The following is a 27,847-nucleotide window of genomic DNA, read 5'->3' as shown; positions in this document are numbered from 1 at the left end:
AAGTAACCTAAGTGTCCATTGACAGACGAATGGATAAAGAAGATGTGGCACATATATACAATGGAATATTACTCAGCCATAAAAAGAAATGAAATTGAGTTATTTGTTGTGAGGTGGATGGACCTAGAGTCTGTCATACAGAGTGAAGTCTGAAAGAGAAAAACAAATACCGTATGCTAACACATATATATGGAATCTTAAAAAAAAAAAAAAAAAAAAAGGTTCTGAAGCACCTAAGGGCAGGACAGGAATAAAGATGCAGACGTAGAGAATGGACTTGAGGACAACACGGGGAGGGGGAAGGGTGAGCTGGGACGAAGTGAGAGAGTGTCATGGACATATACACACTACCAAATGTAAAATAGATAGCTAGTGGGAAGCAACCGCATAGCACAGGGAGATCAGCTCGGTGCTCTGACCATCTAGAGGGGTAGGATGGGGAGGGTGGGAGGGAAGGAGACGCAAGAGGGAGAAGATATGGGGATAGATGTATATGTATAGCTGATTGACTTTGTTATAAAGCAGAAACTAACACACCATTGTAAAGCAATTATACTCCAATAAAGATGTTAAAAAAAATGTGCAGCTCTTGGAAGTCATCAGTAATACTTAAGGGAAGAATAGATACCAAAAAATATAATAACTAAATTTATGAGATTATTAATATTTTTATAGAGTGGTTACCTGAATTCATGCAATTCAAATATTTATCAAGAACCTGCTATGTGCTAGAAACTCTACAGGTACTGGAAATACAGCAGTGAACAAAATAGAGAAAAATTCCTGCCCTTAGGAAGTTTACATCCTAGTTGGGGGAGAAGGACAATAAACAAAAGAAACAAAATATCTATTTTGACAGATGGTGATACGTGCCCTGGAGAGAAATAAAACCAGAAATGGAATAGAGGGCAACCAGCGAGTGGGAAGGGGTACTACTTTTAAATAGAGCAATCAGAGAAGGTTTTGCTGAGAAGGTGACATTTAAGCCAAGATGTGCAGGAAATGACAAGGACAGTTGCAGTTTAGCCTGAGCATTTCTGGAGCCCACCTTCAACATGATTGGTGATTGGGAGACAGTAAAGGAAAGAAAAAAATAAGCTCAGGAGAACATTCATTGGAGTCCAACTCTGATTTGCACATCTCAAAGCTGTAAGGAGAATCCCTTTAATTTCTTGAATCCAGTTTCAGTTTTCATAATGCTAAGTCCTAACAATGTGGAGTACTTCCCCTGGATCAGGCACTGCGAAGTGTTTGATGCACATGAGCCTGTTTCATCTTCCCAACAATACTAGCGGTATCCTCAGTCCCACTTTACAGATGCTGAAGATGAGGTTAAATAATTAGCCTGAGGTCACACAGTTCAGCAAGTAGAAGAGCCTTGATTCACACTCAGGGCCCAAACATTTAGCTACCAAACCAGGCAAGTAGGAGGGTGTGGAGACTTCTACACCACTCTTCTGCATGTGCCTTTATTAACGGAATGCCTTTGCTTAAAAATAAAAGTAACTTGAAAACTTGCTATTATTTGTCAGTTGCGTTGCTCACAATGGTTTCTAAATATTTTTTCCTCCTGCAATCTAGGGACTCCACCGTACCTCAGCTGGGCCTCATTGTTCCTGAACTGCATTAGTTAAGATTACGCAAACGTGGATTTCAAAGGAATACTTTCATTGTTCCATCTGTCACACCAAGTAATTGGGGCCAGCTGGATGTCAGGATGCGCGTGGTAACCATCTTAATCCTGCTCTTCCTTTGTAAAGCCGCTGAGCGCAAAGGAAGCCCTGGGGGTGCGAGAAACCGAGTGAATCACAGCCGGGCTGGTGGGAGCCGGAAGGGCTCCAGCCTGGTCAAACGCTACGCTCCAGGCCTCCCCTGTGAAGTGTACACATATCTTCACGAGAAATACTTAGATTGTCAAGAGAGAAAACTAGTTTATGTGCTGCCCGGCTGGCCTCAGGATTTACTGCACATGCTATTAGCAAGAAACAAAATCCGCGTACTGAAGAACAGCATGTTTTCCAAGTTTAAAAAGCTGAAAAGCTTGGATTTACAGCAGAATGAGATCTCCAAAATTGAGAGTGAGGCTTTCTTTGGTTTAAATAAACTTACCACTCTCTTACTGCAGCACAACCAGATGAAAGTCTTGACAGAGGAAGTGTTCATTTACACACCTCTCCTGAGCTACCTGCGTCTCTATGACAATCCCTGGCATTGTACTTGTGAGATGGAAACGCTTATTTCAATGTTGCAGATTCCAAGGAACCGGAATTTGGGGAACTACGCCAAGTGTGAAAGCCCACAAGGACTAAAAAATAAAAAACTGAGGCAGATAAAATCTGAACAGTTGTGTAATGAAGAAGAAAAGGCACATTTGGATCCAAAACCCCAAGTGTCAGGGAAACCCCCAGTCATCAAGCCTGAGGTAGACTCTTCTCTTTGCCACAACTACGTGTTTCCCATACGAACACTGGACTGCAAAAGAAAAGGTTTGTAAGTTTCTTACTTTTTCGTTTTCATGGATGATTAAAAATGCTTTCTGAGTCTTAGGAATTTCTGCATCCCACCATGACTTAGAATTTTGGGAGCATTTCCACCAGAAATCTTTCCCCAATGACAGTGGAATTTACCCGAGCTCAAGGTGGTTAGTGATTTGGGGAACATTAGAGGAGGGTAGGAGGTATGCTCAGGAGGGGCAGCCATTTGGGTCCTACTCTTATTTGCTCATTGCAAGCTGTGGCTGTAAGAAATTTCTTTAATTTTAAATCCAATGTAATTTAACTTATGTAGGTAAACCAGTGGGTATGAAATCAAGTGCCGGTGCTGTCTGTATAACCTGATTTACACCAATTAAATTCAAAACATGGTATGCATCTGTGGGGCGATAATAACCTCAAGGAAAACCATGTGCAGAGCAGGACAGGTGAGAACACCAGGAGAAGGAAGCCAAGTGGGCTGTAGTGATGGCGTGTCTGTAGTTCTTATAATTTAGTCTCAGAGTTTTCAAAAATGCTTGCTAACATCCTGTATCTTAATTGTTCCCAAATTATCCAAAATAAAACATAAGAATATTGAAAAAAACTAAGTTGAAAGTATTAATCCAAGAACTATGCGACTAAGAATAGCTTTCTAGACTATTACTTACTTTCTGCAAATCATTACTTGCTTTTACATCGCACACAATCTTGGGCTAGTAGTGTGCGGGATTTGTGCATACAGGACAAATACATGAAATAAGAAAACAGATGGGAGATTTCAGCAAGGCTCCTGACATGTTAGTGAAGACATTCTCAAAGTGTGGTCTGGGCACCGCTAATCTATCCTAGGACAACAAGGCATTTTGAGTGTCTGTTTCATTTCTGTCATGGGTTAATAACTTATATGTAATATTAAATTAAAGCCAGATGTCATTGAATTAGGGTCATAAAGAGCATGGTATCATTCCTTCCAGTTATTTTAGGAGGGTTTGTTTTAAGAACAGAAAGGAAAGGTTAAGAGGAACATGGAGACTGGCTCCTCTCAAGGAAACCACAGGCAGGAATCTGTGGATTTTGAAGAAGCAGGAATAAATTTGTTCATTTTTCAGCGAAGTCTTGCTCAAGACTTGCTCCCTCTCTCTGACTGTGGAAGGTGACACCTGGTTAGATCACACCACGACTACATGACACCAAAAGCTTTGCTTACTGTGACACTCTGTGAAGTATATATCGTTGATGCTAGAGTAGAGCAATTACAGTATCATAACCTGGGAGATGCCGTCATGGGATCCTCTGAGTTTGAGAGAAAGTGCTCATTAATTGAGAACGTACTATGCTCCAGGTATTCCACACACATGCTGTTTACAGCTGCTAACAAGGTAGTAATGATAGTATCCCCATCTACAGTTGAGGAAAATGAGGCTAAGGAGGTTCAGTCAGTTGCTCAAGGTCTCATAGGCAAGCAGCAAAACTAAGATTTGAAACTTGGTCCACCTGAGCCTGCTGGCATCCATAATTAATCTAACCATGTTCAAACAAGCAGCTGGAACAAAGAAAGCGTTAAAGAATTGCAGAGAAGTCAGTACGCGAAGTTTCTCTGTAGCCAGATTGGGTGGAATTTCCCTAACACGGTTAACGGTGAGTACTTGGTGCTTCATGACAAAGAGCATGGTTTACTAGGATTTCCTTTGTGATGCTTAAAAACTTGAATTATATATTTTAAAAACTAATACAAAGCTACTATTCCTAGACTTGAGTTAGAAAACCTACTTGATATCGCTAAGGTTCTATCCTCAAGCTAAAGTTAATTTGCACTTGCTGTATCAGGTGACAAAGAGAAAATAGTAGAATTAAGCTCATTAATTATCTGAGAAAAATGCTATTAACACAAAATTGAAGATTTCTACAGCTATACCACACTGTAATTTAAGAAAAGATAACATAGTAGGAAATAGCTTTCTTTTTTACTGCTTTTCTACTCTGGCCATTCCCTCTCCAGTGAGCCTATTTCTGCCTTTGTCTTTTTTTCCATGATGTTTTTCTCTTTTTTCTTGGCAAAAATCAACTTATAAAAATACAAATATATTTTTTATTGCTCTCCTTCCTCAAGTTACTGTTGTTGTCTAAACACAACCTTCCAGACATGCTCCATAAATTCATTCTTCATGCTTTAAAAACACATGATTTACTGGAAAACAGTATAAATAAAGTTTATATGACATGCACGGTTAGTACATATATACTAACACTAAAGGACAACTCAAGGTCCTTCACTTGTTAGTGATGATGTAAATCAGAGCCTATACTTTTTAGATTAAAATGAAGGGTAGTTGTGTCTTTTAATATCAATATAAATCACTCTCACTATGGTTGATATCAGTCTATTGATTCAGCTGATAATTTACTTTTCATTTTTTGGTATATTGTTGATTCCCATAAGTTCAAAGTCAAAGGTCTTCTCTATTAAATTCCCTTTGGTACTGCCTGGCACAGGGCCATGTTCTTTAGATTGATGACAATAGTTGAGCTGCTTTCTTTGCTCTTACAGAGCAGTAATTTAAGCAACTTTTAAACATAAAAATATATAGAAGTTAAAAATCATGGCTGGAATTCAAGTATGACACTGAATTTTATCCATTGTAGTTTTCCTTACCCCATTCTATAACTAGATAATAAATGTCAAATACTGAGACTAAATGTTCAGCAGTGTTCATCTCTAACTGCCTGCCAGAGGGTAGTAATACTTTTGATTGTGCTCACATGTTGGACACTATGTAGGATCTAAAGAAGCCTAAAACATGCCATCAAGAGTGGAACTAGCAGTGATATTAATGAGAGCTGCCATCTAAATGCTCTGTGTGCCTAAGACATAGCAGTTTCATGCATTGTCATTTACTCCTCACAACCTTAAAAGAAATACTATTATTATCCTCATTTTAGGAAGGAAGAAGTAGAGGAGTAGAGAGGTTAGGTTGCCCTTTGAAGATCACATAGGCAATCCCTAAGCAGTTCCCAAGCCATTGGCCACCATGCACTGTCCTCTCTTCCTTCAAGATTCTGGGTATGCCTATTAACCAAGAAGAATATATAAAAGCCTTCTGGGTGCTTCCTTCCAGTATTGAACCCTCCTCTTAGGCTCTGTACAATTCATCATGTACATGATCACACTCAAGGAACCCGAATACAGATTCCCTTAACTCGGGAATTAGTTGTGCCTTTCCTAGCTGACAGATGATGAGTCAGATGGTGTGTGTAGGGTACCTAATACATGCCATTTTGACCACATAGACCTCAAAGATCACTATTTTTGCCTTAAACATCTGACAGCAAGAAAAAGAAACAATAGCTTTATTCACTGGGTGACAGGCACTTTGCCAACAAAACTTAGTCTTTCTAAGGGAATAAATGTGACATTAGTTGAAAGCCATGTTTATGCCATATTGAGATGGATGGATTTGCCAAAAATACATGAGAGAGTTTTAAAACTGCTTTTTAGCTTCACATTTACCAGAATAATTTACCATTTTAAGGATTTATTTTACTTCTAAGATTAGGGCTGTGGAGAATTATGACCATAAATTGCTCCCAGCTGCCTCTGAAGATAATTTCACCATTAGTTTGAACAATAATTAAGAATCTTTTATTTGCAATACACAGGGCCATTTATATCTCTTTACCTACCACTACCAAGCCTTAAGAGTAGTTCTGACATTGCTGACAATCAGGGTAGCCTACTAAATGAGAAATTACGTGGAAAAAATTTCCCAATTTCCTCCTCAAAATCAGCAAGGTTTGGTTGGGGGAGAGGCAATGCTTGCCAGGGGTGATAAGTAAATATGATATTCGTTGAAGGCTTACCAAAAACCTCAGATAGCAGCAAATAACCATGTGGTGCCTGGTCTAGGAATGGGGACATTGACCAAATTTGATTTCTGGTCTGGGGAAATTTGTATTTGTGTAATCTTTATCAAAGACAAACATACTTCACATCAACATTTGCATTTCTCATTCAAGTTTAAGGTTAAAAACTAAAGAACTGTTTTTACTCATCACTACAACAAATAAGATTTTTCCATGTTTTTCTAAGGCTACAAGTAAAGGCTTTGGTTTGCATTTCCTGGTATTACTTGTGGATCCTATTTTTACTCAGGTCTGCTGGTAACAATGCCAAAGTTGGTTCTGTAGTTCATATTCCTTTTCCACAGGTCTGCCACGTTGCTTAAGCTGGGTTTCAGGGTGTTCTCATAAACATTTTTTTTCTACCCATTTATTTGTGGTTAACCCGCTTTAGCTTGTCCTACAATGGTTGCTTGGGACTCACCCTCATGTCCTACAGTGGTTGCTTGCCATTCACCCTCATGTCCAGCCCAGCAGATGTGGGTTCAGCAAGCAAGTACTGATAAATAGGCTGTTTTCCAGGACCTAGGAGATACTAACTCTGGTGGCAAGGAAGACCTACAGCCCTTAATGGCTTTGTAGGGCCTTGGTGAGGACTTGGGCTTTTATTCATAGTGAGATGGGAAGCAATGAAAGGGTTCTGCCATCTGGAGGATGGCAAGCCATCTGGTAAAATGACAGGATCTCACATGTTTTAACATGATCACCTGGGCTTAGGACAATATTGGGATAATCCAGACAAGAGGTGATGGTGGCTTGGCCCAATGGGGTAGCAGTGAAGGAAGAGAGGAGAGGTGGGATCCTGGGTATTTTGAAATAAAACTCTATTCCTCTTTTAAAAATCTTCTAAGAAAATGCCACAGCCATTCTCAATAATTATTCCAAATGCTAAATGTCAAGAAATTATTTCTTCAAGTGTCTCTGTGGTTTTCACTTTTTCCTGGGATATCCATCTCCTTGTTTACGTGTAGTGCCCAAGAGAGAATATAGCTCTCCAGTCAGGGTCTTGCTGGTCCTAAAGGGAGGATTACCTCAGCGTTGCAACATTATAATAAGTTCAAGTCTTAAAATCTTTCACCTTTCTGTATGTTGGCAGACACAACTCTAGGTCAAACAAAACAATGTCTTATCGGAGGATGGAAATAAAATCAATCCAGATTTTCAAAGCATTTTTATTACAAACGGGCTCAATATTCCTGAATCATTAAACTCAACACATTTAATGAGCTCATTATTTCCCATATGTTAGTTAGATAACTTTGTTGCTGCCTAAGAAACTACCCCAAAACTCTGTGGCTTAAAACAACACACTTTATTATCTCACAGTTTCTGTAGGTCAGGAAACCAGATATGGGTTAGCTGAGTCCTCTACTTCAGGATCTCTCACAAGGCTGCAATAAGATGTGGTTTCACCTGAAGGCTCAACTGGAAAAATATCCTCTTCCAAGCTCATATGACTGCTGGCAGGATTCAGTTCCTCAAGGACTGTTGGACTGAGGGCCAGAGTTCCTTGCTGGTTGTTGGCCAGAGGCCAGCCTTAATTACTTGCCATGTGAGCCTCTCCAAATGGCAACTTGCTTCATCAAAGCCAGCAAAAGAGAGTCTGCTAGCCAGACAAAAGTCACAATTTCTTATAACCTAATTATGGAAGTGAGCTCCTATCATATTTGCTGCATTCTATTATTAGAAGCAAGTCACTAGGTTCAGCCCATACTTAAGGGGAAGAGTTTATACAAGGGCATGAATATCAGTAGAGGAGATTGTTGCATGACATTTTAGAAGCTGGCTGCCACATACCACTTATTTATTTATGATATATTAGGCACTTCCCTCAGGAAGCTTCCATGGCAAGGAGGGTGCAAAAATGAAAAAAATCAGTAAGATGTACCCTGCGCCTGATGCTGATTAACTGCCATTGAGAAAAAGCAGGAAATGGTATTATCATTGCTGTTGTTGCCTACTTGAAAGCAGGGAGATGTCATTTTAAATACAGAGCCAGAAAGGTCTTATGGCCATTCCAATATATTGACCCCCACCCCAGTTGCTCCCCAATCCCCACTTAACCCTACATGACAAGCTTGAGGATTCTAAGCAGATGGAACAGCGTAAGTGAAGCAGAAAGGTACCATGAATAGGCAGCAGAGCATAGTGGTTAGAAGCATAGTTTTGGGGGCTAGCATGTCTGTGTTTAACTCCTAGAGTGTGTACCAGACGTAAAATAGATAGCTAGTGGGAAGCAGCTGCATAGCACAGGGAGATCAGCTCCGTGCTTTGTGACCACCTAGAGGGGTGGGATAGGGAGGTTGGGAGGGAGGGAGATGCAAGAGGGAAGAGATATGGGAACATATGTGTATGTATAACTGATTCACTTTGTTATAAAGCAGAAACTAACACACCATTGTAAAGCAATTATACTCCAATAAAGATGTTAAAAAACAAAAAACAACCCCAAACACTCAAGGCAGAGATACAGCAGCAAAATTGTCAGCTGCTTCCCTTTATACCCGCTGAGCCTGGGTGTTATACAAAAAAAAAAAAAATCCTCGAGTGTGACTATGGGCAAGTTGTGCCTCAGTTTCTTCATCTGTAAAATGGGGATAATGTACTTAGCTCATAGGGTTCTTGTCACATAATACTTGTTAGGGCACCTAGAAAAAGTTCTTGTACATAGGTACTAAGATACCAAGATCCCATCAAGAAGAAAAAGCAAATTTAATAGTAATAAGGATACCAAAGAAGGAACTACCAATACCATCCCATTAACCATGGATTCTGAGCTGTTAAAAGAAGGGGGGGATGTAAGACTGAGTCTTTATGAAAGTAAACATACTATGAGTTAAGAAATCATATATACCAGAAGGGGTTTTTAAAAAATATTTGGAAAACATTATCAGTAAGTCAGTTATTCTATAGCAAAAAGGGAATTATGGATAAATGGATACCACCTTTCATAAACTTACTGTACCTAGTTCAAGGAATTTCTACTTATTCAGAAAGTCTTTGGGTCATGCTGTTTCTCAGGTGTGAACTAATCTGGACATTTTATTTGTTGCTTCTAATTTTCTTTTGTCTGAACAGGTTTGCTTCTCTTCACAGGCTTCACTTGCCCTACTTAAAATTGAATAAAACCTTTTCAGAATATTTTGCTAAAGATTAAAAGAAAGGGCAAGTATTATGCTAAACTATAAAATAAACACACTTTATAGTATTTTAAAGCATGATTTAAAGACAAATATAAATAGTAAGAGATAAATTAGGTGAACCTTGATTTCCTATTAACCTATGAAAAATAACTGGGCTCCTCTTCCAGAGGCTTTTTTGTAGTCGTAGTCATTGTTGACTCAGTACTAGTAGTAGCAGTAGTAGCAGCACTATTGTTATTACTGTTTCTCCTGAGGAGTCCAATTACTTCAGTACCTTGGGAAGAGTCAGGGAGGAGTGGTGGAGTATAAATTATGTCACAAGGATTCAGGGAATAAGTGGGTGATGAAGAAGCAGGGGGAGCAGATGAGGACTATTCTTTCTCCAATTTTAGCGTCCAAGGAAAGGAGAAATGAGGTAACAGCCTGAGGGTCATCAGGGTGGAGGGCTTTTTGTTTCTTTTTTAGGATGGCAAGATCTGTGCTTATTTGTTAACAGAAGGAGTCTGAGGAGAGGGATAAAAGGAAGATGCAACAAAGAGGCAATAATTAATACTGAAAGCTCTTAGAGGAGTGGGAAGGGAATGGGAGGGGAGGCAGGAAGAGTGGTTTGATTTGTGGGTTTCATTTTGTTTCAGCTTTCTGTTTTTAAGAGCGTCCCAGGTGATTCTAACAGGCGGCCAGGCTTGAGCCCCACCACGCCGCCTGATGCCCAGCCAGCTGAGCTGCACTGCCTGCTGTCCTGCTCTTGATTTCTTGCCGCCTCTAGGAAGTTTCTCAGAACAGTTCAGCAAGGAGTGATATCTGCTCCTCTAAGTGTGATGCACTTGGTTCGCTGGGCTTTGGTGGAATTTAGCATATTCTAAGGCTTGTTCATATAGTAATGTTCTTTGGCTTTAGATGGGATATCCTTTTTCCCTTCAAGAGCTGACTCTTCAGTCACACAGGGATAAGAGTGATAGAACAAATGGGGGCAAGAGGAGAGCTTGATAACCTGAACATTTTTATTTTTTCCAGAGTTGAAGAAAGTTCCAAACAACATCCCTCCAGACATTGTTAAACTTGACTTGTCACACAACAAAATCAACCAGCTTCGACCCAAGGAGTTTGAAGATGCTCATGAGCTAAAGAAATTAAACCTCAGCAGCAACGGCGTTCAATTCATAGATCCCGGTAAGTTCCACAGAATAGCCCTTTAAACAGGTGACAGGTGTTCTCTGTTTTTTTATTATGGCAACAATTTTTTTTTTTTTTTTTTTTTTTCTTTTGCGGTACACGGGCTTCTCACTGTCGTGGCCTCTCCTGTTGCGGAGCACAGGCTCCGGACGCGCAGGCTCAGCGGCCATGGCTCACGGGCCCAGCCGCTCCGCGGCATGTGGGATCTTCCCGGACTGGGGCACGAACCCATGTCCCCTGCATCGGCAGGCGGACTCTCAACCACTGCGCCACCAGGGAAGCCCATGGCAACATTTATAGTAAATACAATTTAGTTTTTAAAAAACTAGTAAGAAGTTTGAATTTAAATGAAACATGGTGCTTATAGTAGAACTTGCTTGGCCCTCAGAAATATTTGCCAAACTGTTGCTTTATGAAGTACGTAATAAGCAACAATTATTCAGTTGGTCCAAATAAAAGAAGTGTTTTGTAGAATATATTTTAAAAATAAGAGTATATGGCTCGGGCTTCCCTGGGGCACAGTGGTTAAGAATCCACCTGCCAATGCAGGGGACACGGGTTCGAGCCCTGGTCCAGGAAGATCCCACGTGCCATGGAGCAGCTAAGCCCCTGAACCACAGCTACTGAGCCTGCGCTCTAGAGCCCACACGCCACAACTACTGAAGCCTGCGCACCTAAAGCCCATGCTCCGCCACAAGAGAAGGCACCACAATGAGAAGCCCGCGTACCGCAGCAAAGAGTAGTCCCGGCTCACCACAACTAAAGAAAACCCGCACTCAGTAATGAAGACCCAAAGCAGCCAAAAAAAAAAATACATAGGGTATGTGGCTAGTGGTCAGTAATATGCTAAACATGTCGTGATTTTTAAAAGGAAATTCAGATCTGGCATTTTCTTTGCTTTTCATTAAGTCCAAACTTATTTAAAGTAAGACTTTAACTTGTTTAAAGTAAATTTGAAACAATCTGCTAAGCAGAATAAATTAAGCTCATAAAATTAAGATCTAGGGCTTCCCTGGTGGCGCAGTGGTTGAGAGTCCGCCTGCCGATGCAGGGGATGTGGGTTGTGCCCCGGTCCGGGAAGATCCCACATGCTGCGGAGCGGCTGGGCCCGTGAGCCATGGCCACTGAGCCTGCACGTCCGGAGCCTGTGCTCCGCAACGGGAGAGGCCACAACAGTGAGAGGCCCGCGTACCGCAATAAAAAAAAAAAAAAAAAGGTCTAGTGTGCTCATAAATTAAGATAAAATGTGCTCAAACTAGAGCCAGAGGGATTTTATCTAATCCTAAATGAAGATCAATTCTCTTTTCCATCCTTCAAATCTCTTCTCCATTTGCTAAGCAAAGCCTCTGACAAAAATGAGCATGGTAAGTTAACTCACTGAATTTTAGAAAGAACTGAGAATTACTGCAGTGCTGATCAGATTTGTAACGTACATAATATTTGTGCCTTCGCAGTGCATTCATAATTTGAAAAGCTGTCTTTAAAAATGTGTATTACTACTATTAATAGTGCAATGTTAATGTCATAAACATTTTGAGTACAATTGTTTCTTGTTTTCTTAAAGGTAATTTAATACCATTAACAGAACATTAGGATTTTAACATTGTAGAAGTAAAAACTGAAAATGAATATTCTAGAGCTACCAAGGCATATTTTAGTATTAATAACATTTGTAAATATTAAGAAATCATAATTTTAAAAAACTTTGAAAGGAACAGCAATATGCTACACTCATACCTTAGCCTGTACAGATAGTGTAAACTTGGGAGTATCTTAAAATTTTGAGATCAAAAGCAATTTTCATTTTACATTGAATAAGAATACTATAGAGATACTCTTCTCCCAAACGTAAGCGATCATTGTATTAGTGTGCAGGTCAGTCACTGGTAGCCGGTCTCCACAAAGCCAGGCCACAGGGTGAAGAATCTGGAGGTGGAGATCCTCTTTTGCTGAATGAGAACCAAAGAACTGCAAGACAAGCATGCCTGTCTCGGGTCCCTGGGCAAGTGTCTAATCCCCCCCCCCCCGCTCCCCCCCGCCGCCCCCCCCTCTCGCCCGCATGCAGCAACAAAGACCCAACGGAGGCAAAAATAAATAAATAATTTTTTTTTTTTTAAAAAGAGAAGAGGTCTTCCCTGGTAGCGCAGTGTTTGAGAGTCCGCCTGCCAATGCAGGGGACACGGGTTCGTGCACTGGTCCTGGAAGATCCCACATGCCGTGGAGCAGCTGGGCCCGTGAGCCGTGGCCGCTGAGCCTGCGCTTCCGGAGCCTGTGCCCCGCACCGGAGAGGCCACAACAGTGAGAGGCCGCGTCCCGTTAAAAAAAAAAAAAAAGAAAGAAAAAGAAAATTGTGAGATCATTAACTCACAAAATGTTTGCAAATTTTTTAAAATGCAGTGTCTTCAGAACTATCATTGCAAGGGCTGACCTTTTGCTCCTCCCCAGCCACCTGCTCCCCTCTCCCAATGACCCAAGTCATTGCTTTGCACCAAAATAGACTTTTAGGGGGAATTAAGGGTTTTGTCTGAGAACAAATGATATGAAAATAGTTAATGGTATTAGTTTGAGAGCATATTTTTCAAATTCAAAATAAGGGCACTGTATGCTCTGAGGAGAGTATTTTAAAAGAGCAATGAGAAAATGTTTGAAACAAACAAAATATTTGAAATCAGCATTGACCTGTAAATTCTAGAGTAGCTAGTCAGTTTACATCAACTGAAGTAGGGATAATTTAGGTTTAGATTTCTTTACTCTCAGAGGGGAAAAAAAAGCTTTCTGTTGTATTATTTTGTGTTATGTGTTTGCTATTTGTTTTAATTATCCACCCTCCAGCAGAATTAAATGCATATGGATTCAAAGCTGATAGCTACCATAGCTTGCCAAAATACAACCAGATGTCTTAAAAATGTTGATAAAAATTTTTTTGGTTTTGGACAATACAAGAATATAATTCCTTCCCCCTGGGAAGGAAACTGGGAAACGGCTATTTTCTAGGCATTTTCAGAGTTATATCCCAGAGAGCTGTCAAATCACCCCCAAACACGTTTCTCATTTTTTATGCACTTATGTCTTACATTTGAGATATTTTCCTAATTCATGCCTTTTTTGTGGCAACTTTCCAGTGAGTATTAAAAAATGCACATGAGCACAAAGTACATTTTTACAAATTAACTTAAAACTGATTTTTCAAATAAAATATTGTATTCTAGTCAATTTAATCAAGGGGAAAGCTTTGTCTGAGTAAAAACATATTTCAGAATTTTACATTTAGACACGTATACTGTTAGGGAAATATAATTAAAACCGAAGTCTTCACCCAACACAGAAATCCTCTCCACAATGGTAAAGAGAAAGAAGATTCTTTTATTATTGAATAAGCATTAAACCAGAATGTGATGTACATCACAGGCAATCTGCTAAGAGATTGCAGAGACAGAAGGAAATCTCACCCTTTGTATAGCCAAGCAGATACAACCTAATACATACGTGTTTTCAGGATAAATAATAGCTAGTTCTTAAGTAAGAAGACTTGCCAGCACCGTTTGTCAAACATTGTTCATTCTAACCTTACTCGCAAGTGAGTTGGCATCTGTGTTAGCTAATTGGCTTTATCAAGAGGAAAACAAACTTCTATCTTTATGACAAGAGGTGATTTTGTGACTTGGAAGAAGGCTCCTACCCCCCCCCCCACAGAAACTGGGAGACAGGTGTTCTCTCCCTTGATGTTTCCATTTCAAAGAGATGGCTCCCAGGTTCTTAAGAAGGATGATCCTCATAAAGCTGAAAAAGGCCTCTTTAGCCTTCTAAAGGATATATACACATTTCAAAGAGAAGAGAAAGTACGTGCAAGTTTTCTAAAGTAAGAACGCTGAGAAAAAGGCGGGGAGGGAAATCTTTTCCTTTATTTTCAATAGAGAGAATTAACTCTCTTATTTTTTATTTAAATTTGTCCTTATAATATACAGTGCACTTAACCCAATTACCCAATTGGTTTAATAAATATTTTCTGTTTCTAGCTGCTTTTTTAGGACTCACACATTTAGAAGAGTTAGATTTATCAAACAACAGTCTGCAAAACTTTGACTATGGAGTATTAGAAGACTTGTATTTTTTGAAACTCTTGTGGCTCAGAGATAACCCTTGGAGATGTGACTACAACATCCACTACCTCTACTACTGGTTAATGCATCACTACAACGTGCACTATAATGGCCTGGAGTGCAAAATGCCCGAAGAATACAAAGGGTGGTTTGTGGGAAAATATGTTCGGAGTTACTATGAAGAATGCCCCAAAGACAAATTACCAGCATACCCTGAAACATTTGACCAGGATACAGAAGATAACGAATGGGAAAAAATACATAAGGATCACACAGCAAAGAAACAAAGTGTAAGAATCACTATTGTGGGATAACTTAGAAATTGTTCTGGTTGCAGCTAATTTTGTATTTGCTAAACTGGTGTTGGAAAACCACATGTTTAGATTTTGATTAACTGTTTTACCTGTTTAGGCGAGGTTACCCAGCTAAAGGAAGGTTCCCTTAATTATTATTATTGTTGTCACAGTATAGTAATCAAGGGAATACTCTCATGCTGCTTGCCTGCCTGTTTGCAGAACAGCTTTTGATGGTGACTCCACACTGGCAACCTGCAGGAGTTGGGTCCTAATGATGGCGTTAGGAGGTCATAATGTTCTGTATAAATGTTTTTATTGCTTTTTGAAAATTAAAAAAACCTGGTTCATTTTTATATGCTTTTCAAGAGCTGCTTGCACATACCTAAAGATGATCAAAATGAAGAGATACAAATGCTTAGTAATAATAAAATGTAATTCTCTCCCCTCTGCCCCCCAACTTTTTTTTTTTCAGTAAGTCAGCTTGTGCATTGAATAAATTTCCATTTCTGATTCCTGTGCACTCCAAAATGAGGTCCTGGTAAACCCAAATTCTCAACTACTTTTCACTGATCCTTGCAAAAAACTGTCAAGCTAGACCTGAAGGAGAATTGCCACAGGCAATAAGCCAAGAATCTGAGAATTATATTAGAGACGGCTCAGAAGATGGGACTCTCAGAAGCAGTTGTAGATGATGTGAACATGAGCTCTGAACAGGTATAAACACTAGTAAATGTGGAAACAGCACTGGTTTTTTAGCAGAGTTCAGACTAGGAAGCCACCTGTCAGTGGGAAGGATCTGAGAGCCCTTCCTGCTAAGCTAATATGTCAAGGAACATAAAACAGGATGAAATTAGGATTCAGGGTCAGGATTTGGGATGAAAAAGAAGCAAACAGAAAGGGAAGTGATATCAGAAGCAACTGAGGGCAGAGGTGGTACCCAAGAGAAGCCCCATGATTTGCGTTGCAGGTTAAAATTAGTTCACCTGGAGAAACAATAACCAGAAAGAGAGGAAGTTTCTGGAGACTGACCCATCAGTTTGTATTTTGATAGTACTGTACTATTAGAAAAATAAAATGCAAAGAAATATGTACATATCATTAGAAATACCACTTTTTCCTTTTTATGCAGATTTTCTTTTCACTGAGTTGAATATATTTCCATTTCTTATATCAAGGTATTCATACAAAGTTTGACAACTGGTCTTATCTGATACTTGTACAAATTTCCAAAGTATAGAACGTGGTAAATAACAAAGAGTATTAAGCATTTTTTTTTTTTTTTGGCTGCACCACGCGGCTTGCAGGATCTTAGTTCCCCAACCAGGGATTGAACCCAGGCCACAGCAGTGAAAGCACCAAGTCCTAACCACTGGTCCTCCAGGGAATTCCCTTGAACATTTCTTAAACACCTGTTAGAGGCCAGACACTGTGCTAAGAGCTTCACGTATTCTATTTCTAATTCTCACAAGATCCCTCTGAGGTACATAATATTATCTGCCTTTTCTGGATGAGGAAACCGAGGCTTAGTATGTAGGTAACTTGGATAGAGCCACAAAGCTGGCAGGTGGCAGAGCCTGGATTCAGGTCCGCCTAAGTCCTTTTTACTGTGCAAGGATACAGAGCACTCTAAATGTTACCTTTAGTCATGGCTGCCTCACATCAGAACTTCCAGAAACAGACACTAAAAGAATAGTATGTGCTTTTTCTCCTGAAACACTTATGAGGGCAGGTGATAATCTTTGGGTCATGTCAGTTAATTCTATTAATATGTATAGGAAACCAAGAGAGTGGGAAGCTGGAACAATTGCTGGAGCTGGTGGTTCAGGAAATGACACTGGATTGCAAGGTTCTAACCAATATGTGCATTTTATCAATGGTTTGGGTCAGGGTGGAGACTTAGAAATACTGGTTCTCAATGCAAATTCTCACATTGTTCAACATGAGGTATTGAAGGTAGCAGTTAAGTTTGAAGTGTTACCAGAGAGATGTAATAAATTCACTTATTGTTGATGAGCACTCAGAGTGGAATATTAAATAAAACATCCAAGATTTGATGGTGGAGAATGCCAGGTGGGACCTCAGTGGAAGACAGGCACACAGTGGGAATGTGAGGGTTCTGGAAAGAAATAAGGGCATTAAATCTGATTCAGAGAAGGGCCCAAGTTACTCTCTGGTTTAATCTTTGGAGGCTAGCTGGGAATTTTATTGGTTTATTTTTATATTCAGGATCATTCCCAGGGATCTATTTGAAAATAAAGCTCTGGAACACATCATGATAGAAATTGATCCAGACCATCCAAAAGTAAGTCATTTAGAATTGCTAATATCTCCCAGGGCCAAAATTTAAATACATTTTTAAAAGCTTAAAATTTGCTCTTTTTTTGTATCTGAGTTTATATTTTTTCAGGGAAGCATAGTTGATCAGTGATGGAATTAATAATTAGATACCTCCTCTTCTGCTAATTTCTTTTTTTAATTAATTTTTATTGGAATATAGTTGATTTATAATGTTATGTTAGTTTCTGCTGTACAGCAAAGTGAATCAATTATACATATACATATATCCACCCTTTCTGCCAACTTCATACTTGATTGATTAATAACTTGCCTTTGCAACTTCCTTCTGTTCAGTAGGTGATGAAATTCAAGAGTTTTTTTAAAAGTATATTTTATGGTAGTCAAAAATAATACAATCCTGAGATCTACATATTTGAACATATATGTTTAAATATCACTTGAGTTTTTATCCAAATACCCAAGTGTTTTTTTTTTTCAACTAGTTCTAAGATTCTTTGATTTTTCTGAAGTAAATAAGATTTACTACAAGCTGAGTTCTCCTGAGTCCTAAGCCTGAGTCAACTCTGACCTAATTTTTGATTATTTGGGAAAGATATTTAACATTAAACAGTTCAGATAATTCATTTACTAACCATCCCCTCCTCTGGAGTTTACGCCCTGGATCAATTAACGTCTGTTTCTGAGAAATCTGAACAAGTCTCCTGCTCTAGCAAATAGAAGCAATTCAGTAATGAGAATCTACTTGTCTAAATTCTGTGAGATGTTGGGGCTTCTTTCTGCAGCAGGTGGAGTGTTGGCGAATGATGGGGAGATGTAATATGTATCAGTCAACAGTGCAACAAGGGAACTCCTATAAGACCATCAGCTGCCTTTTCAGCAGAAACTCTGCACACCAGAAGGGAGTGGCGTGATATTTTTAAAATGATAAAAGGAAAAAGAATAATCTACTCAAGGCTATCATTCAGATTCAAAGAAAAGATCAAGAGTTTTATAGACAAGCAAAAGCTGAAAGAAACTGGGTTTACAAGAAATGTTAAAGGGACTTCACTAAGTGGAAAAGAAAAGGCCACAACTAGAAATATGAAAATTACAAAAGGAAGAAAATCTCATTGGTAAAGGCAAATATACAGTAAGGATAGCACATCAACCACTTATAAAGCTAGTAGGAAGTTTAAAAGACAAAAGTAGTAAAGTCATCTATATCAACAATAAGTAGTTAAGAGATGCACGAAACAAAAGATGTAAACTATGATGTCAAAAACAAACTTGGAGGGAGTAAAAATGCAGGGTTACTAAAATGCATTCAAACTTAAGAGATTAGGAACTTAAAATAATCAAATATGTATAAAGATTGCTGTATATACACCTAATGGTAAGCACAAACCAAAAATTTATAATAGATACACACAAAAAGAGAAAAAAAATCCAAACAAAACACTAAAGATAGTCACCAAATCACAAGGAGAGAGATCAAAAGAAGAAAAAAATAACAAATTGGTTTAAGATGGCAGACTAAGCACGTTTCAGTTTTCCTCTCCTACCCAAATTACAAGAAATAAATGATTTTTAATCTATAATATCCTTGGAAAACAAAAAGGAATGGTCTTGGTGGATCAGAAATTAATAGTTCCTAAAAATCCAAAGGCAGACATGACCAGATTGGATGAGGAACATGCATAAGATGGCTGCTGTAAAAGATGGAGCAGCATTATATCTTTATGAAGGGTGTGTCCCAGAAATTAAAAGATATAATAGTATTAACACCATTCTCATTAAAAATATGAGAAAAGGACTCAAGAACAAGACAAGATGGCTGCATATCCTTGCTACTGAAAAAAGAAGTAAAAGATACAAGATAGGAATGAATGGAAATAAAACTGTTAGTATTTCCAGATGACATGACAGTCTACCTAGAAAACCTAAAAGATTCAACCAACAAACTTAAAACCAAGAAGATAGTTTAATACGTGATCAGGTAAAATAACATCATATATAAAGCTACTGCTTTCTTCAGCACCAGCAATAACCAATTAGAATTATTCCATTTTGTGTTTTTTCTTTTTTCAATTAAAAAAATATTACAGATAACAGTTGAAACCCCTTGTGAACCTCTTCCCCATTTCCTTCAACCCTCTCCACCTTAGAGGTAACCACTATCTTGCATTTGAGGCCTTTGATTCCCATGCAAGCTTTTTATATTTTACTGTGTGTGTGTGTATGTACAAGTGCCCTTGAATATATAGTATTGAAATTATTTCCAAATATAAAGAGTATGGTATGATTTTACACATTGAAAAGTTGTATACAAATGGTACTAGATTATGTATATCATTCTGCAACTTGCTTTTGCCCATTAATATCTTTAGACTCATCCATGTTGATATTTACATGTGTTTATGGCATTCTTTCTCATTATCTGAAGTCAACATGGATGTGTACTTTTTGAAATCTATTTTTTCTCTCATTTCCAGAAATACATATGGAAACTTAAAAATGTACCTCAAGGGACATATGGGTTAATGCAATGTGTTAACCCATATGTCCCCCCAAAATTCACATGTTGGAATCCTAACCCCCAATGTGATGGTATTAGGAGGTGGGGCCTTTGGGATGTAATTAAGGTGGAACTCTCATGAATAGGATTAGTGCCCTTACACAAGGAATTCCAGAGAGTGCTCTCTTCTGCTCTCTATCATGTGAGGATACAGGGAGAAGACAAAAGTCCACGACCCAGAACAAGGCCCTCACTAGAGCCCAACCACGTTGGCACCCTGATCTTGGACTTCCAGCCTCTAGAGCTATGAGAAATAAGTTTTTGTGGTTTATAAGCCACCCAGCCAAAATGGAACTTTATTATAGCAGCCTGAACTAAGACAATTAAATACAGACTTCACAAAACAGCTTGGAAAAAACTGGAAATAACCTCAATGTCCATCAATAGGAAGAAAGTTAAATAAGTTACAGTATAGCCATAGTATGGGAAAATAACTTTGTAGTTCTATATGTACTGACATGAGAAGATTTCCAAGACACAATAGAAAATATAAGACAGTATGATCCCTTTAATGTTACAAATTAAAATTGTGTATTTTTAATCACAAATACGTAAATGTATTTTAGAAAAACAGAAAGACTGATAATGTTGAGTACCATGGGGTAAGTGAATGGGTTTGAGGGAGATGAAGGTAGATTTCTGCTTCTACTGTCTATTGTTAGAATTTCTTTGATGAGAAGTTCTTATATTGTATTTTATTAGTGGATAAACTAATGACATATAGATAGAAAAATGTTAGACAAAAAAAAAAAAAAGCAGTCAGTCAATAAGAATGACCAAAGGACCAACTCCCAGGGCATACACTCCATCAAGAGCTGGCTATATTATAGGACTTTTAAATAGTTTTAATAGGCATTCTTATGGCCTAAGGCGGTAATTGAAGTTTCCATTTTAAAATACAGGAAAGCAAGACAAACAGTTGTAATGAACATACTTACTGATCTCAAAGTTTTCAGTCAGAGAACACAACCACGAAAATTCAAGCACAGCACATTTAGACGCCATCTTTGCAAAGTAGACACTATGTGCTTATCTGTGATTATATTTTTTACTGCGGAAAAATCAATCTAAAAAGGATAAACAAAAACATTAAGAAATGAGAGAGATCTTTTGCATGTAAAACTTTAAAAATATTTTTAAAGCATCAAAGAACTAAAATTTCTTCATCTCACCACTCATTTTTTTTTGGGGGGGGGTTGGGTTTTTTGTGGTCATTCCCAGGTTTAATTGCAAATAGATTTTTTTTTCATGGTCATTCCTAGGTTTAATTAAAAACAGATTCTAAATGTCCAGTCCAGGTTGACAGCTGGGAGGGCAGGGGTCTCACATCCACCCGTCAACAGAGTCAACTGTCTTAGAGTGGCCTGGATGCCCGCCTGTAATTCCAGGTGAGCCCCAAGGCTTCCCCCTTCTTCAATGTCAGTGAACTCTCCTGGGTTCATCATTAATGTGTGCCTGCTTCTTTTTTCATGAGCACAAACTATACATTGAGTCCTTGACTATAGGAAAGACAGTTTAGAGTGTGTGGTCTATAATGGCCTTTTCATAACTCATAATTTGGAGGGGGTAGTTCTAGAGAAAAGGAAAGATGACCTGAGTGTACCTTGCTGATTATATGTAAAATTGAAGAGCACAGAGGTTTAGTGAGCTCCGAATGGCCAGGGCTGGTTGATAAACGATAACATAGTATTTTTTAAATTGAAGTATAGTTGATAACAATAACATAGTATTAATACTATCTTTCAGCTAAAAGGTTAAGTATATGAACATTCACTTTCTCATTGCCTTCTGAACAAAACTATTCTTTGTGCTAAAATGTTTGTTATAGTTGCGCCACATTTGAGCACTCACAAATAAAGGAAAAAATAACTGCAAATGAAGGACAACACATTATTGAGGAAAGAGAAATTTGCTGAACATAAAGCAGCTTAACTTCCAATCCTGGCTTTGTTCTTCACTGCCATATGCTCATATTTTCTTCATCTTTACCCAGTGAAGTCTTGGCAGAAGTGCTGGCTTTTTCTGCCATTTTTCTGCAAGATTTGTCCTGATTTTAATATTGTACATGTTCTTTCTCTTCCAGATCATTTGGATTTATTTATTTTTCTTCTTTATGGGTTTTCCAAAGGAAAAAGTAACACCTAATCTGTCACATAAGTAAGAGATTTATTCCTTTAAATCAGTGGTTCTTAGTGTGGTCCTGGGACCAGCAGCATCAGCATCATCCAGGAACTTGTTGGAAATGCAAATTCTCAAGCCCCACCCCAGACCTACTAAGTCAGAAACTCTGGGGGTGGCAACCATCAATCTGTCTTAACAATCCCTTCAGATGATTCTAATGCATTCTAAAGCTTAAGAATCACTGCCTTGAACTACAAATACATCTAAGACAGGAATACTAAATTTGGTAGCTAAGAGGGGTTAACTAAGACAGAAGCACATTTTCTTATTGCCATTGCTGCATAAGATGAGAGTAGAGCAGTATAGCCAAGAATGGGATGGTGTTCTGATGAGATGTAAAGATTCTGAGTTGACTTATGGAGCCTAGATTCCCTGTACCTTGTCAACTCCTCTTAGTTTCTTTGTCAAAGTTTCTGCAGAATGGCCCTGACCACCTATTCATAGATCAGTCTGAGCACATGATATCATTTGTCCTCCAATCAATAGCAATTAAGGAGGGGTGGTGAAGCTAGCTATTTACTGGACTTAGGCAACAAGGAAAATGTTACTACTCCAACATTTGTTGATGGCATAAATGGTCACAGTTGTTAAGATTAAAGCAATCATCCAAGAGAAAGAAAAGAAAGGTCTTCAGGGATAACACATGCTTATTTTCTGTTGTTGGCTAAGACCTACCACCCAATGTCTCTTTGGAATGAAAAATATAAGCTTGTTCTAGTTTATGAGAATAGTATAAAAATAGTGCAATGACAAGAACAATACAGAGGCATGAGCCTAGGAGTCCGCATTAGAAAATTCCTGAGTGTGTGTGTGTACATGTGCATGCAAATACACTAAGAATTATCAAACAAGCTTTGCGTACATGTATATTTTAGCCCTATTTCATGCTCAGTAATTTTTTTTCCTTTACTCCATATTTTGTGCTGCTTTGTTGTATTTTTTGAACCAACAATAATAGCTAATATTTACTGAGTGCTGCCTACATGCCAGGCTCTACAGTAAGCACCTTGCTTGCATTTTCTCAATATATCTCTGGAGCTCCTTGACTAAGGCAATGTTAAGCCTAACTCAGATATAATGGAGCTTTGTTTCAATCCAAAAATAATATTCAATTTATTTCTACTAGTTAAATTAGAAAATACTCATATTGAATCTCTTCAAATAACATTTTTTTATCTTGTCCTTCAGGCTTGTGCCTGGACAAAAGAGAAACAAATGCACCTACTTTTTGTGGCCCCATGTTGTGGAGCAGGGAAGAAGGTATTCCCCATTACGGGTGGCTTTATAGCGGTCTATTCTCCTTTGAGAACTAGAATAAAGACATAGCTTCAGGTCGTGTCTACTTACACCATTCCACAATGAGCTCATTTGTGTCATCAACAACCAGGAGCGATTAACTTGACCACATATTACCACATCTCTTAAACTGAGGTAGGAGAAAATCTAAACACAAAGAAAAACATTCATGATTTTGAAAAAATATGTGAATTTTGATCTAACTCTTCAATTTACCATTTTGTGTGAGTGTGTGTGTGTGTGTGTGTGTGTGTGTGTGTGTTTTAATGGTAATGTAATCCGTATATTGTGGTAGCAGGGGTTTATGTGCTTGAATTTTATCTGAAGGTAGGAATTTTATCTAGAGTTCTAGAACTTACCTGATGCTGCCTTTGATATAATGTGATCAAATTGATAGTTGCAGAAGGATGGTGAGGAAGATAGGTAGATTTATTTTATTTTCTGAATTAAAGTGGTATTCTGCTAGAAAGTGAATAATTTTCCAAATAATAGCTGGTACTACATAGAAGGCATTCAATAATTATTTTCTGAACTGGATTCTTTTTAAAGTTATAGGATTCCTGGGAAAGATCAATAAACCCACTTTGGCTTCTATTTCTAGAAAAAGGGTAGACTAGAAAATCTGGAAATCCTCTTGATACAAAACATCAGTAAATGCTAAAACAAACATTTTAAAAAATATTTCCTTTTTAAATTTTTTAAAATTTCAGCTTTATTGAGGTATATTGACATAAAATTATAAGATATTTAAAGTGTACATCATAGTGAGTTGATTTATGTATACATTGTAAAAGGATTCTCCCATCTAGTTAAATTAAACATATCCAACATCTCACATACTTATCTTTATTTATTTTTATGAGAACATTTAAGTTCTACTCTGTTAGCAATTATACAACACAGTGTTATCAACCAGAGTCATTATTTAGATGACTTTAGATTACTTTTAATCTAAAGTGTATTAGATTATTTATCTCCATGTATTACTTAGATTCTCAGACCTTATTCATCTTATAGCTGAAAGTTGATATCCTTTTTCCAAACTCCCTATTTCCCCTACCCCATAACCCCTAATAATCAGTTTTCTACTCTCTAAAACAAACATTTGTTTTTTAAAAATAATTGAGTTTTCAAGAAAGTAAGGAAAATATCCAGGGCCCCAGTCTTTGTAAACCCAGGCACACAATAAGATATCCACACCATAGTTGCTTGGGATGGGAGAACAGTGGAGGTGGTTGCTGCTTTTCATAACAAATAGGTTCAGATTTTACTGGCCATGCAGGGACAGAAAAAGTTACCAGGCTTATACAAAGCTGGAGGTCATAACTGAGTCAGAGGGAGAAAGAGAAGGAGACAGAGAAAGGGAGAGAGACAGGGAAATCCAGGATTATAAAAAAGAGATGTAAAAACAAAATAAAAAACTGCTATTGACAAGAGAAAAACTGAAGTACCTAGCCTGGGATGAAAAAAATTTCCCAAAGAATTTGTAACCAAAGACCACTTATTGTGTGCATTGGAATTTGAATTTTATTATGTGTGGGATCTAACTTGAATTTATTACCTTTGTAATTGTATTTGATACATTAACATGAAAAGAGTTTCCAACTTGGTAGTAACTATGGGGCATTTGGCAGAAATAAATACCCTCTCTCTAAAGAAACACACCCTCAAACCTGGCCTTGTAGAATTCGTACAGATTAAGCCACAACAAAATGAGCTCTCAATAAAAATTACAAAACACAGGAAGGAAAAAAAGTCCAACAAGAGTGAACAACAGTAAAACAATAACTTCATGAATAAAATTGTCAGTAATCATGAAAACATTAAGGTGATGAAGACAAAAAAATTCTTGAGAAAAGCTGTTGAAAAAGGACTGGGCAGATTTATAAAGAAACCAAATAAAATTCATGGCAATTAAAAACATAATGATTGAAACTAAAAACTCAACAGATGAGTTAAATAGCAGAAGAAACCCAGCTAATACAAGGAATAGCAAACTGGATTATGTATAATGAAATTACACAGGATAAAGCACAGAGAGATAAAGAGATGGAAAATATAAAGGAGGTTAAGAGACACATTATATAACATAAAAAGGTCCAATATTCTATATATCTTTATAGAGTTTCCAGAAGGAAGGAACAGAGCAAATGGAATCAAAGCAAAACTCAAAAATAGGGCTTCCCTGGTGGCACAGTGGTTGAGAGTCCACCTGCCAATGCAGGGGACACGGGTTCGTGCCCTGGTCCGGGAAGATCCCACATGCCGCGGAGCGGCTGGGCCCGTGAGCCATGGCCGCTGAGCCTGCGCGTCCAGAGCCTGTGCTCCGCAACAGGAGAGGCCACAACAGTGAGAGGCCTGCGTACCACAAAAAAAAAAAAAAAAACATATTACAGACAAAAATGCTTTAGAACTGATGAAAAGCAACAATTCTCAGATTTAAGAAGCACAAGAAATCCCAAACAGGGTAATCAAGATACCATGGGTTTGTAGTGAAATTGCAAAAGGCCATAAGCAAAGGAAAACCTTAAATGCAACTGGAGACAGATTACCTACAAAAGAATGTCACTTAGCAGTCGCAGAAAGCATAGTCAGCAGAAAATACTTACCAATCTCAGATACCACATGCAAGTAAATTACAACTCAAGGATGAGTATTAAGTAAAGACACTCTACGACAAAGACTGAGAGAGTTTGCCTCCAATACACCCATCACAAAACAACTTCTAAAGGACATTGAAATCAGAGGAAAGGAGTGAGATGAAATAGTAATGATGGGCAAAGAAATTTAATAAGCATAAGGGTAAACCCAGCAACCTTATAAAAACATATAAGGATGATGACACGTGGGAGTACAAAAAACAAGGGACAGAACTGCTAGAATATATTCATACTCTAAGACTGGAGAAAGTAATCAGAGTTAAAATGTTCTAAATTCCATTAATGAGTCAGGAAGAAAGTATAGCTATTAATTTACTTTAGGCTTTATTAAGGTAAATGCACATGTCAAAAATATTTAAGAGAAGCCACTGAAATAATGGAAATAGAATGGATATCTTCTAACACATGAAAATGGGGACAAGGCGGTAGCTTTTAAAATTCAATAAATAAAGGCAGGAAAGGACAAAACAAGTACATAAAAGAGAATAAATAGTATAAAATAAGATGAGAAAAATGAATCTAAGTATATCTAGCAATAATAAATTTAACAAAATTCACTGCTTGGAAGACAAAGATTATCCCTAATAATGCTTTTGCTTTAAAGTTTTCCCCTCTGATATCAATATAGCTATCAAATTTCCTTTCAGTTGTGTTCATCTTGTTCAGTATTGTATTTTAGGTGGATTTTAAAAATTTGTCTGATAAAGAGGGTCACTACATTATAATTAAAGAAAACAATACAAATAATTTACTAAAGATATATAACAGTTCTAAATGAAAGTATCCAGTAGTAGAGCTGCAAAGATACAAAGGAGAAATTGACAAATCCACAATCATCATGAAAGGTTGTATCAGAACTCTCAATTGTTGATAAATCAGTGTGAGGAAATAAAAATCTTTCCTGGATTCCTCAGTGCTCCTGAGGAAAAAGCTCTAGCCTCTGGAGACAGAAATCTATATGATAAAAAGGTAATGTTTTGTCTTCACTTCCTCTATAAACATTTTACTTTCCACATACTATGGAGATTAGATCTGTAGCTTTCTGTCTAGTTAATTTCTCTGATCTAAAAGGATAATAAAACTTCTCTTGTCTCCCCAAGAAGGTCAAATGTGTATAATCTGGCCTAGTTCCTTCCCTAGGTCAAGTTCCCAAGATGTCAGGAAGATCCCTAATAATTTACATTCAAGGAGATATGTGTCGCAGGACCTGGGAGACATCTATAGATCATAAAAACTAGAGACACTGGTGCTTATCTGGCCCTTGGAGAGATGTATTTACAAGGAGTCCTACCTCCCTCTTTTACTTATAAGGACCCTTGTGATTACATTGGATCCACCCAGATAAACAAGGATAATCTCACCATCTCAAGATCTTTAACTTGAGTCTGCAAAGACTCTTGCCATGTATTCACAGGTTCTGAGGATTGGGGTGGGGGTGGGGGGCAGGTAGCACAGGGGACTATTATTCTGCCTATCAAACTATGTAAGGAAATGATAAACACTAAATTTAAGAGAGCAGTTAATTTTTTTTTAAGATCTTTATTGGAGTATAATTGCTTTACAATGTTGTGTTCGTTTCTGCTGTATCACAGAGTGAGTCAGCTATACATATACATATATCCCCATATCTCCTCCCTCTTGCATCTTCCTCCCACCCCCCCATCCCACCACTCTAGGTGGTCACAAAGCACTGAGCTGATCTCCCTGTGCTATGTGGCTGCTTCCCACTAGCTATTTTACATTTGGTAGTGTATATATGTCCATGCCACTCTCTC

At 38.0% G+C, this 27,847-nt stretch overlaps 2 protein-coding genes across 2 annotated transcripts in view; one reads left to right on the top strand and one right to left on the bottom strand.

Annotated features, from left to right (window-relative positions):
• Positions 1-17,374, top strand: part of LRRC17 (leucine rich repeat containing 17) — a 101,004-nt gene extending 83,630 nt beyond the window's left edge. Inside the window, exons 3-7 of the mRNA XM_060020300.1 lie at positions 1,582-2,486; positions 10,529-10,684; positions 14,704-15,077; positions 15,556-15,797; positions 17,310-17,374. Coding sequence (XP_059876283.1) covers positions 1,718-2,486; positions 10,529-10,684; positions 14,704-15,077; positions 15,556-15,558 — 1,302 coding nt within the window. The 5' untranslated portion in view covers positions 1,582-1,717 and the 3' untranslated portion in view covers positions 15,559-15,797; positions 17,310-17,374. The remainder of the gene's footprint in view (positions 1-1,581; positions 2,487-10,528; positions 10,685-14,703; positions 15,078-15,555; positions 15,798-17,309) is intronic.
• Positions 1-27,847, bottom strand: part of FBXL13 (F-box and leucine rich repeat protein 13) — a 182,975-nt gene that overhangs the window by 95,023 nt on the left and 60,105 nt on the right. The window contains 2 exon segments of the mRNA XM_060020299.1: positions 20,870-21,002; positions 23,464-23,559. Of these exon segments, the coding sequence (XP_059876282.1) occupies positions 20,870-21,002; positions 23,464-23,559 (229 nt within the window).

Source organism: Delphinus delphis, chromosome 9 (assembly GCF_949987515.2).
Source record: "Delphinus delphis chromosome 9, mDelDel1.2, whole genome shotgun sequence".
Classification (NCBI taxonomy): Eukaryota; Metazoa; Chordata; class Mammalia; order Artiodactyla; family Delphinidae; genus Delphinus; species Delphinus delphis.
Note: the sequence above shows the minus strand (reverse complement) of the source record. Positions and strands in the feature narration are given on the sequence as shown.